Source organism: Saccostrea echinata, unplaced genomic scaffold, assembly GCF_033153115.1.
Source record: "Saccostrea echinata isolate AGI-Se365-2 ecotype Australia unplaced genomic scaffold, CSIRO_AGI_Sech_v1 ptg000007l, whole genome shotgun sequence".
NCBI classification, from domain to species: domain Eukaryota; kingdom Metazoa; phylum Mollusca; class Bivalvia; order Ostreida; family Ostreidae; genus Saccostrea; species Saccostrea echinata.
This window is the reverse complement of record NW_026889756.1, coordinates 4,695,718-4,707,585: the sequence shown is the minus strand read 5'-3', so window position 1 is coordinate 4,707,585 and position 11,868 is coordinate 4,695,718. Positions and strand designations below refer to the sequence as shown.

Below are 11,868 nucleotides of genomic sequence, written 5' to 3'. Positions count from 1 at the left end.
GTTAGAAAACTCCCTTTCATTTATTGGGAAATGGAAACTACGCGAGGAGGTAGTGTTTTGCTGATCACGATTCTTGTCACATATTTCTGGATGTTGCATTTGTGCATATCACATATGTCATGAACTCTATCCCGTGCACTATGATTGCATACCGACAGGATGCCTTTATTCTACTGGCTTTATGGTTGGAGTCATAGGTTGGGATTAGGGTGTATCTTAAGCGATCTTATCTTAAGCGATCTTATCAGTGTCGCCTTACCTCTCCAATTTAAGTGGATTTTCACGCGAGTATATATCGTAAATTCAAATATTTTTATGAGTTCAACCTTTTGTTGTTTGGGGACTAAAAACATGCTCTTCAGTTTCGATTAGGTTGGGAGATGTGAAATCCATATGTAGGTGATGGCGGAATATTACTTCATAAATAAGGAAAACTGACGATTGAAAAGCTGAGGTCATCTCGTTTGTTATACAATTTCGTTGTTAGTTGGCCGTTATCGTCTATAGTCAGTAAAACATCCAAATAAGGGAAGATTTGGCAGACTCTGGGGGGATTTTTATTTCAGGTTCACTTGGATATATCGAGTCCACATATGAATCGAAGTGACTGTTGTTAATTGATACATCGTCGTCCATTTATCTGAATGTCGAGTTGAAGGCAACAGCAAGTGATTTCTGCTTTTCATGTAGAAGTTTTTGAATACATTCTGCTTCTTAGGAATATAAAATTAGGTCGGCTAAAGAAGGAGCACAGTTAGTGTCTCTCGAAATTCTAAGAGTGTTTTGGAAGATTTGGTCTCCGAAGGCTACATAAATGCTGTCAATCAGGAACACCAGCATCCTTTTAATAACAACTTCAGAGTTCTTGTGTGTAGAATCAGAGCGATTTTAAACAATTACAAAATACGAAAATTTCCAAGTCCCATTTATATCGGAGAAGCAGTTGTTTATGATATCAAAATGCCTAGTTTTAATATATTACGAGGAATAGTCGTATAAAGTGAAGAAAAGTCGTACGTTTTGATGTTATCGACTTTAGTAAAAAAGACCTCCGATAAAGTGAAATACAAACTGTACATGTTGAACAACTAGAAGTGACATTATTTTTCTGCTTACAAACATTTTTACCTCCGCCCACAAGGTTTATAAGTTTTCCTTGGTGTCTGCTATTTTTCCGTCTGTTTGTCAAATGAAAATATTGAGAAAAGTGCATCTTAAGATTGGCGAGAATCGAAGAGATTTCTGCATACAAATGCTGAATTTTTATTTGCATTTTTATTTACTTTCATTAACTATTCACAATACTACAAAATCTACTTTTAAATAATCATTAAAGATTTGGATAATGTTCCTGGGGACAGGTCAAACTATCCATAGCACTAAAAATAAACATGTCAACTATTCAACTAGCAACAATATATTTTTTCATATATTTGACTTTATATATAAATCATTCTCAATTTCAAGGTTTACAATTATTTAACACACAACATTTGCAGGGTATTTTGATCACAATCTGGAGAGAGTTTATACCTATTAAACCCAAGAGTTTAAGCAACTTGTCAATAAATGTAACAGTCTATTGAACAATTGTTTAAGTCAATGATATTGTACAATTTCAGGTAATCCTTTAACGAAAGTGGGATAGGTAACTTGTCAACAGAAGGGAAAATTGTTGTATCTTTATTTAGTATCCGCAAGTGTTTCCTTATCATCGAACGACAACTGTGTTTTAAGCTAAGCGGTTCTTCCATAGTAAAGCCATATTCTTTCATTTTTATCTGGATATCCTGAGAATCTAGATCGTCATGTGTGTAGTGGTAACCGGCTGCAATGAATATGTGCAGCAATATATGAAAACCCACACATATACAGTCTCTTCTAAATCTATAACGATAGTGGTAATAATGGTCAGAAAATTGTAGCAATACGTCGCTGAGTTTATATTGGTCTGGATCAATACCGTGTTGTAGAAGTAAAACAACCGTATCACAGGAAAAGCACGGAGTAGGAATGCCCAGTGGATTTGGAGTTGCCTCGTAGACTTTTCCTCTCCTGAAAACGACAACGATATATTGCAGCACATATAATAAATACGTATTCTAATTTTCGCAATTAATAGATGTTGGTATACATTTTAGATTCTACTAGATATAATAACAAAAATAAATAAATATTGCTTAGATTCGCTTACAGTTTGGGTGTACTATTTTGTGTGAAACTATAATGACACTTGATAATAAGCTATAGTATATTATCCAAAGGTTTTTATTAGTAATCATGTCTGTCAGATCTTCATTCAACTGTAATTATTTGAATTATAATATTATTTTATAATAACCTAAGTCTAAATTAAACGATAATGCAACGCTAAATATCGTCAAAATCACTTGAAATTTATTTTTGCATCCACTTTTTTCTCACCCATAAAAGAAACAGTGACCCCAGCGAGTGGTGTTTAACTTTGCCCCGGCTGACAAGTACAGTTCGAGTATTCTTGTCATTGGCGACCATGTACGATCAGAAGTCGCTTGTAAATTTATTGAATACTTCGAAAGAATAATACTGTATCGCTCTATCTCTGGCTTTTGAAGACAAATACATTGCCTATATCCTTTATATTCGTTCACATCCGCACCTAATGAAGAAAATTTATGTTCATTTGTAAATAAAAACATTTATTTACAGTTATAATGATATATTATAATAAATCATTATAACTTTAAATAAATATTTCGATATATATTATGTTCGACTCTATTTAAGAACACCTAAAGAAAAACTTGTTTTAACAGTGTCACCCATATCCATATATACTTTTCTTGCACATATTTTCATTAATCCATGAGCTTTTCAATCTTACAACCATGGATACAACTTGTATTCTTAAAAGTGTTGCATATTAATTACATAATTAAGTTTACACTATACCGTGGAAGAAAAAATGCACATTGTTTGTTGAATTACTAACATCTCAAACCTGAATCTAACAATAGCTTTACGATGTCTGCATCCATTGCTCTTATAGCATAATACAAAGGTGGAACCGCCTCCTGCTGCTCATAACTCCGTACACGTAAATTAATGTCCGCCCCAACATCAATTAGCTTCTTAGCTAGCTTGAAATCTCCAGACCTGAAACAGAAAAGATAATTTTTTTTTCCAGTTCACACCTGTTATGTGCGAAAAAATCTCGAATCCCGTTATCCGAAACAACCTGAAGTTCCGTAGAGTCATGAATACCTCAATTATTTACTTTGCTTTTGAATAGTTGTCGTGCTTTTGACAATCATGTCATGTTAAGAAACTTCTCTACACCAAAGCATTTTTTTTTTTTGGACATTGGATATTATATTGTATAAAGAAATGAATGTCGAAGTTATATATTTCATTTTCAATATAGGTTGCCTTGCATTTACCCTCAGAAAAACTGTTTAAAGACAATTAAGTATTGATGAACAGAAATCACTGCTGTTTACATGAGTGGGGGAAATTCATGCAAATAAAGCCTTCAATTAATTTACCCTGGCCTATTCAGTTATAAGGAATACTTAATTGATTACAAATTAAGTAATACACTCTACATTTTAATTTCTTTATTTTAGATCTAAGGGCAGATCACTCTAACTGTATAGCAATACCACATAATTAAAACTCTTTAGTGTGCAGTGTATAGAGGGTCCTTAAAGTTGTATTTTCTTTGTAAAAGAAAGAGATTTATATCTGTCCGGCATATTTATCTTCAAATCGGCCATATCACTTTACATTCGCTTTAGTTCTTTATCTTTACATTTTCTCCCTTTAAAAAAAAAAATATTCTTTAATTGTTAAGCATTTGGTGTCCAATTACATACCACAATTATTCAAGGATTAACCCATTTATCCACCAGTCTCCTCAAATTTGACTCTAAAAATTCAGTTTATCTTTATCTTAAGACATTCTATCTTTTATTTCTTCACGTACTGAAAGTTTCGATTTGGTCCAATTATATCTCTCAACTTGAATACTTAGGAAATATTTTAAAGTTTGTAGACGGACTAGGGGAGCACATGCCTTATCAAAAGACATTGTAAAGCACCTTTATTATACATGTTTAATGAGATTGTTTGTGACAGTTTTGTCATAGATATAATGGTTTCTATAGACGTATCAACTAGACAACATTACCGGGGCATTTTTTTTATTACCCCCCCCCCCCAAAAAAACCCTGAGTCTTTATAAATTGAACACCTTGTTGTCATGAGGGTTATACTTTTATAGAATTTTAGAAGAAATGCTGTTGGAATCTCATATTTTACCAATAAATGGAGAGTCAAAATAAACAAAGGCAACACAAAGCGTGGTATCCCTTCGCAAAATAGCATATTTATCCGTTTGTCAATTATTACTTCCGTTACGCAATCACTCAAGCTAACATTCACAAGCGTGTTACTTACAAGGGGATAAATAACCGATACAATTTTATTTTAATTTCCACATTGAGAGATAAAAAGTTTTATGAAACTTACATGCAGGCAATGACAATGGGTGTATAGTCTACGTATTCCTTCTCTCTGGTGTCTATATATCCAAAGAAACCGTGAACCTGCGGTCCAACTTCAAGTTTAATAGTCTCATTGACAGAATTAGACTTCACTGCAAAATATGAAAAAACAATAATGTGAATTATTAAAAACCTTGTTTCCCCTCTTTTATGGGAATTAAATTAATAAGATATTTGTTGTAATGCACACCTTTTGGGTTGACAATTTTTCCATCACAACAAATACAACTTGGACAAAGACTGAAGACTAATGGAACTATTCTAAATTGTCACATATCTGTGGCTTTTTTCTTTGACCTCCCTTTTGTGATATATCCCATATTACATATATGATAAGACTTTCCACTATTCTCATGTATCACTTCACAAGACATTTATGGTGTTCTTTTTGTATTTCTTTTTTACAAACAATGTAAGAACAAAATGAACTAAAGAAAAAAATCAAGTAAATTATATTTATCAAGCGCTTTGCTTACAGCAAATGGTCCACATCATCGTGGAAATGTGTCAAGTTTTCCAAACTGATATAATCTGATTCCAGAACGTCTCATGTATTCCTTCACAACTTCTAAAAGAATTTATTTTTAACTCCTGACACACGCGTCATCAGATATGCTTACATCATAGTTAAGCGCTTTGATTTTAAACGATCATCCTGGTCGTTGAAATGCGTTATAATTTTCCAACTGGTATAGTACAATTCGATAACGACCAACCTATTCTAGTTAAGCTGAAATTGGAACAGGAATATAAGTATTTCATATATATGTTTCAATAATATTTGTAATGATAAACTGATTTTTTTACGGTGATAATGCAAGTTGCACACATTTTAAGTAATAAGAGGAGCTATTTTGATTATGATTTTATATAATACTTTTGGGAATCTTTCATATTAACTAAAACAATGTACATGCATTACCCAATTCCCATCACATTTAAAAGCAGGGATTTGTTAAATTTTTTTAGCAATTAAGAAAGAGGAACAAAAAGAGGTTGTTATTAAATGCGTGTATATATTACTTCAATTCGGGACTGTGTCACACAAAAGCATTACGTGTGAAAGGCTGTAAATTGTACAGCGATGAAAACAAAAATATAATAAACAACACTGAAAATTAAATAAAGAAATTAAAAATCCCATTCACTTTTCTTTTAACTTTTGCTGTACGCTTAAATTAACTTTTAAATTACTATTTTGAGACGTATTTATATTATTTGAGTAACAAAGGTTGATTTTATTTAGCCTGTTTAAAAGATACTCTTAGCTTGGAAATTTATGGTACAGGTTATTTACACTCTAGAATACTCAAGACTAATTCGGGAAATTGTCGTTTGTATGTACAAGTGAGGACATTGAATTTTTATCAAATTTGTTATGCAACTTTAAATGTGTCAAATATTATTTGATATGTAAATATTTCCACTGCATGATTCATACAATAAAAGTAACTGCCAATAGAAATATCTTGAAGTCAGTAATGATATAGCTGCAAATGCTTGCAAACATTAAAGAGAAAGGTTTTAATATTTATCCGTGTCTGTTATCATCTTTAATTCAAATTACAGGATGTATACCAGAATCAGAAAGGCAATAACATCGTTAGGTTGCGGAGACAGCCAGAAGCATTGACCCTGAGAAATTGAACATCAGACAGAAAAAAGAAATCACAACATATTTTTGGAGAAGATTCTGTGAATGTGGAAGCAGTTTTGGTGAAGGTGATGGTAAATTGTTTAGTTGTTTTAACTTTCCTCCATTGAAAACAATTTGTAGGTAATTCATTTTAACGCTAATTACCTGTATATGAATTAATTACATGTAATCTAACAGATGTTATACAATGTTGTTTTGTTTTCACATGAAATGTGTAGGATAAAAGCAATTGATTTTAAATTTAAGTTTGCATGAAAATATTTACTGGAGGGAAAAAATTAAGTTGAATATTTAAAATGTCAGTGTGTTTTCAAATCTACTTAAAGTTCTTCATGACTCGTTAGTCTCAACAACAAATGATGGCCAAACATCACCTTCAAAAACTCTTGCAAAAATTTAGCATGTTTTTTTTGTCCAAAAGATTGTCCCAAAACATGTGATGTCACTTGTATGTTATAAAAAATTTAGCTGAATAAAACTGATTATTAAATGATAATTATTGAAATACACAAGGTTGATATGTTAGGTGTAAAACCTAGCTCATGAAGGTCAAGAATATAAATAAAAAATTAAAAGATAAATCGATTATATACCCGAGTCCCATGCATAACGGACGAGGTCCTCCTTCCTTTTGCAAACAACTGGTCCTGTCGATATAAATTGCCCCATATCTAAATAGAAAAGATGGATTTTTTTATAGTTTTGGCTACATAGTAATGTAGTGTATGATATGAAAATATAATCTCTGACAGAAGATGAATTTCGCAGTGGGATATACAGGTATCTAAATTAAAGCAATACAATAGCAATTTTTTTCATACTCAAGTAGCGGAACACATATGTATATTTTTTTTAATCTGACATGGTGTCATGTCATTACTATATCAATCAATGTTGATATATCAAACTGTAGCGGATAGAGCTCAAAAGTCTTTAAAGTATTGAGATATTTAATGCCAAATAGGTGCACGGTCTATATATTTAAGTAGGCAATTTTTTAAACGTAGAATATTAACTTTATGTACTGAAGGAAGTACATTTTGAACGTATAGTTTTTAGTTTTGGTTCATTGTTTTGCACTCATGTTTAGATGCCAACAATTGCCAATGACACTTGCCAGGGCCTGAGAATTTCGGCATGTGCTTGGTATTTATAGATTGGGCAGCGAGGGTATTTGTCACGCCAGTATCCTAGGCAACAAAGACCTCAACGGATAGTTCTGGTCTCCTGGATTCGAACCCGCAACGATATTTTTCCAAAATTCATTTTAAATAATCAAAAAAGACATGTTTCCAAAGCCTGCAGGGGAATACGAGCCTTCGACGAAAGGAACAACGCCTTACTCGGTGACTATAGATGTAGGTTAGTCATTGGTTCTTACCACTGCGACACATGGGCGATTTGTTTTTGTTATAAGGAATAAATTCTCGTTATTTAACACGTTGTAAATATTTTAAATCTAATTTTTGATTGTTATTTCATTTATAATAACATCGGTAAATATATTCTTGATATATTCTTACTATCTATATATAGAGATATTTTAACATGAATTTAAAAACTTTCCCCCTCCCCGCCCTCTTCAATTGATTAACAGGATATATTAGGTTTTTATGTACAATAATATTTGTTGCGCTTTCCTCGAATAATTTTTAATCATTTAAAATAATGAAAAACATTTGAGTTTTTGTTAAAATGAAAAATGTTTGCTCGCCCTCTGTCGACTCAGGATTAAAAAAAAACTTCGTTAGGAAAATTGGGATTTTTTTTTTACTTTTTAAAATTGCAAATATTGAATTTAAAATATTTTTTGACAGGATGAGGACAGTTCCGAGTGAATTAAAAAAAATATGATCTTTTTCTTAAGTTTTTAAAAAAATAAAAAGAGTTTGAATTAGGCCAGGTTTATTGATTCGAACGGAAAAAGGAAATTACACTTTAGAAGTGAGACTTAGAAAGGAAGGTTTTGTATAACTGAAAAAATTGAAGACCTGTCAATACCGAATAATGTATTTCATGAGGGAAAATTAATGTAGATAAATATTCAAAACTTCATATTTGGTGTGAAATTCATTAATATAGGCTAAAACCAAGTCGAGTTATTTTATCATACGTGTAAACGGTCATAGAATTCAGCCCAATATGTATTCAAAATGTATTTATTAGATTTACAATGTGCAAATTTATATATTTAATCATAACATAAACATTTTAAACGTTTGATTTGATTTCATTTTGTTTTTTATTTGAAAATCTCATGCGTTTTATTAAAAAAATAAATGAATAAATAAGCAGATATTTGATGGTTTTACTTTGAAACCTCAAGAAGAGGTTTTTTTTTTTTTTTTTTTTTTATTTTTTTTTTTATTTTACACTATATTAAGGTTGAGCTATAATTTAAGATCAATTATAGAAAAAAAAACATAGTTGCGACCTGGCTTCAAGTCCATGAACTTAAATGTTAATAAATGTTTAAATGAATTTATGAATATGCAAATACATGGATAAACAATTAAATAATTACATAGGTAATGCGATTGTTAACTCACACTTCACTTACCTTTTGTTTGGTATGCCGTCCAAATATGAGTGATATATAAGTAAAATAGAAATGACGCATCTCGACGTATGTCATTGCTATTTTTACAGATATCATATAAAACCTGTTTTACTTGGTAACTTAATGATGTAAGAAGGTTATGAATAAAGAATACGTTTATCTTCTTCAGCTCCGTGTATTGCGATTAGAAATCGAGCCTGCGACGATACAAACAACGCCTTACTCGGTGACTATAGATGTAGGTTAGTCATTGGCTCTTACCACTGCGACACAAAGGGCGATTTGTTTTTGTTATAAGGAATAAATTCTCGTAAATTAACACACTGAAAATATTTCAAATCTAATTTTTGGTTCTCATTTACAATAACATCGGTTAATATATTCTTGATATATTCTTACTATCTATATATAGTGACATTTTAAACTGAATTTAACCCCACCCCCCTCCCCGCCCTCTTCAATTGATTAACAGGCTATATTAGGTTTTTATGTACAATAATATTTGTTGCGCTTTCCTCGAATTATTTCTAATTATTTAAAACAATGAAATACATTTGAGTTTTTGTTAAAATGAAAAATGTTTGCTCGCCCTCTGTCGACTCAGGATTTAAAAAAAAAATATCTTCGGAAAATGGGGATATTTTTTACTTTTTAGAATTGCAAATATTGAATTTAAAATATTTTTTGACAGGATGAGGGGACAGTTCCGAGTGAATAAAAAAAATATAATCGTTTTCTGAAGCTTTAAAAAAATAAAAAGAGTTTGAATAAGGCCAGGTTTATTGATTCGAACGGAAAAAGGAAATTACACTTTAGAAGTGAGACTTAGTAAGGAAGGTTTTGTATAACTGAAAACAAATGAAGATCTGTCAATACCGATTAATGTATTTCATGAGGGAAAATTAATGTAGATAAATATTCAAAACTTCATATTTGGTGTGAAATTCATTAATATAGGCTAAAACCAAGTCGAGTTATTTCATCATACGTGTAAACGGTCATAGAATTCAGCCCAATATGTATTCAAAATGTGTTTATTAGATTTACAATGTGCAAATTTATATATTTAAGGACGTACAACACACCCACCACCAAAAAATTCCTATCGTTTAATTTTCGCTATTTTTGTATATTTTATACATGACTATATATACAATGTGTATGCACATTTTGGACAAAATCGTTCGCGTCGTATTTGGACAGGAAGTTCCAAAAGTTACCCCCCTTTGGCTGTTCATGCGGAGAATAAATTTCCAATCGGCTAGCTATAAAACTTTGATTTTCAAAAAAGTGCAGCTAGTCTGGCTGTCAAATTTCATCGACTCATTCATTTAAGCATTAACCACACAAATAAAGTATTTTTGTAGAGGTAAACATCGCCAAAATATTTTTCGAAGAACTTAAACTGAAAAACTATGGTTCATTTAAGCCTTGGAAAATGCGTATTTTTCAATTTTAATATTTTTTACGAAAAACACCTATCGTTTAATTTGGGGAATAATACTTTTTTCATGTAACTGGTTACAAAAGTAATCTTGATAATTTTTTGTAATTTTTTTAAACGAGCCGTTTTGAATTTATAGCGAAAAATCCCCCCCCCCTTTCCCCTATAGTCACGTTTCTCAAGCGTCTTTCAGACGTAGGACGAAGAAATTGTTAGATCTACAAACACACATGAAAAATTCCAAGCTATCGTTTGCTTTAAAATAAAAATATTTACATTATATATCAGAGTTCTTAAACTTTTCAGTTCATTGAAATGCAGATGTATAGGCAATTTTTGAAGAAGCCCCCCCCCCCCCATTTTTTTGCACGCTGTCATTAGAGCTTGATGAAACATAGGTTACCCTCGAGATATATATTTAATCTTTTAAATCCCTGAAGTACCAATTAATTAATTCATTCATGCAGATTTAAATTCTGACAACTAGAAAAAGAGTTAAACTATCCACTACTAGAATAAAAGTAAAACTTATTCTCTAAGGATTTTATGTCCACGTGTCCAATATGTAGTCCATACACATGGCTGACATGCATTTAATTCTATACCTGCGTATGAATTCAACTAATGAACTTACATTGAATTTTAATCTTATTTTTCGTTAAAGGTGAACGCACAATGTTGAAAATTCAACTCTTCTATTATGTAAACAGGCTGGTAAATGGAATATATTGTTTCTAATTTATTTCAAACAAGAGAGGGGTCTAAAAGTCCCCCCCCCCCTCTTGTATGCATCCTTCTGTTGCTTCTATAGATAAAATGGAAATTTCGTAGTCGTCTTTATTAACTTCAGTTTATCAAACTGTAAATTCTCCATCTATGTTCAAATTATTCATGTGTCAAAATATTCATGTACATTGATACATGTTTAAAATGTTTTGTTTTGATTCGAGGAAATGCGCACTGAAATTGTTGACAGTGGTAGATCGTAGATCTAGATGGTCGGATATGGCCAGTTTGCCGCATATAAGATATTCATGAATTCGGACCATTTCAATAAACAGTTCTATTACATTTTCGGTACTTACTTAGTATATATTATAGTTTTCAGTTCCTGAGTTCATCAGAATTCATTGTGTCTTCATAACTGTTCGACAAACAGGAGGAAATAACTCAACTAGGGGAGGGCGAAAATCTCCCACATTTTTAGAGTTGTTCCTCTTTGATCAGTGAACAAAACAGTATTTATATCGCTAATTCTTAATTTGAAGATATGCTCGTGATCTGGTAATGCGATTGTTACATAGCCAACTGTAACGAAAGAAAGCATTTATATCATAAAAAGATAAAGAATATTGTTGTGCTTATATTGATCACGGATACGAGTTTCATATAAAATTAAAGAAATTTAAGAGATAATCTTTCTTTTCTTCCCTTTTTAAGGAGGAGGGGCGGGTTTTAAATCAAAAGCGCAAATAATCAATGATACGATTTGGTATTTCTAAAGAAACCACATCAAGCCCCTAATCCCATTTTCTTATAATTACGTCGGGATCGATTCGGTCGTAATTTAGACGATTTATTATAAACGTCAAACTTGACGTCAAGTTAAACGTTTAATTGAAATCGCAAGAGTTATCTCCCCCAGTGTGTTGTACGTCTTTAA

At 31.5% G+C, this 11,868-nt stretch overlaps 1 protein-coding gene across 2 annotated transcripts; it reads right to left on the bottom strand.

Annotated features, from left to right (window-relative positions):
* Positions 1-1,473: 1,473 nt before the first annotated feature.
* On the bottom strand, positions 1,474-8,864 carry LOC133180747 (uncharacterized). 2 transcript variants are annotated; one of them, XM_061315220.1, is made up of 6 exons: positions 8,762-8,864; positions 6,795-6,872; positions 4,510-4,636; positions 2,981-3,135; positions 2,425-2,638; positions 1,474-2,055 (listed from the first exon to the last, which is right to left on the bottom strand). In XM_061315220.1, exons 2-6 carry the CDS (start codon positions 6,868-6,870, stop codon positions 1,563-1,565), a joined length of 1,065 nt encoding a protein of 354 aa, XP_061171204.1. In that variant the 5' UTR covers positions 6,871-6,872; positions 8,762-8,864; the 3' UTR covers positions 1,474-1,562. The 2 variants fall into 2 exon arrangements, with proteins under 2 accessions (XP_061171204.1, XP_061171205.1); XM_061315221.1 differs by lacking the exons at positions 4,510-4,636; positions 8,762-8,864 and having other exon boundaries at positions 6,795-6,891.
* Between the last annotated feature and the right edge of the window lie 3,004 nt (positions 8,865-11,868).

Bases quoted from the DNA above. Each gene is read 5' to 3' on its own strand.
- LOC133180747 (XM_061315220.1), bottom strand. From the start codon at position 6,870: ATGGGGCAATTTATATCGACAGGACCAGTTGTTTGCAAAAGGAAGGAG. The intron at 4,637-6,794 runs GTATATAATCGA...CATATTTTGCAG, and splicing joins CCGTTATGCATGGGACTCGG to TGAAGTCTAATTCTGTCAAT. The intron at 3,136-4,509 runs GTAAGTTTCATA...TTTCTGTTTCAG, and splicing joins CCCATTGTCATTGCCTGCAT to GTCTGGAGATTTCAAGCTAG.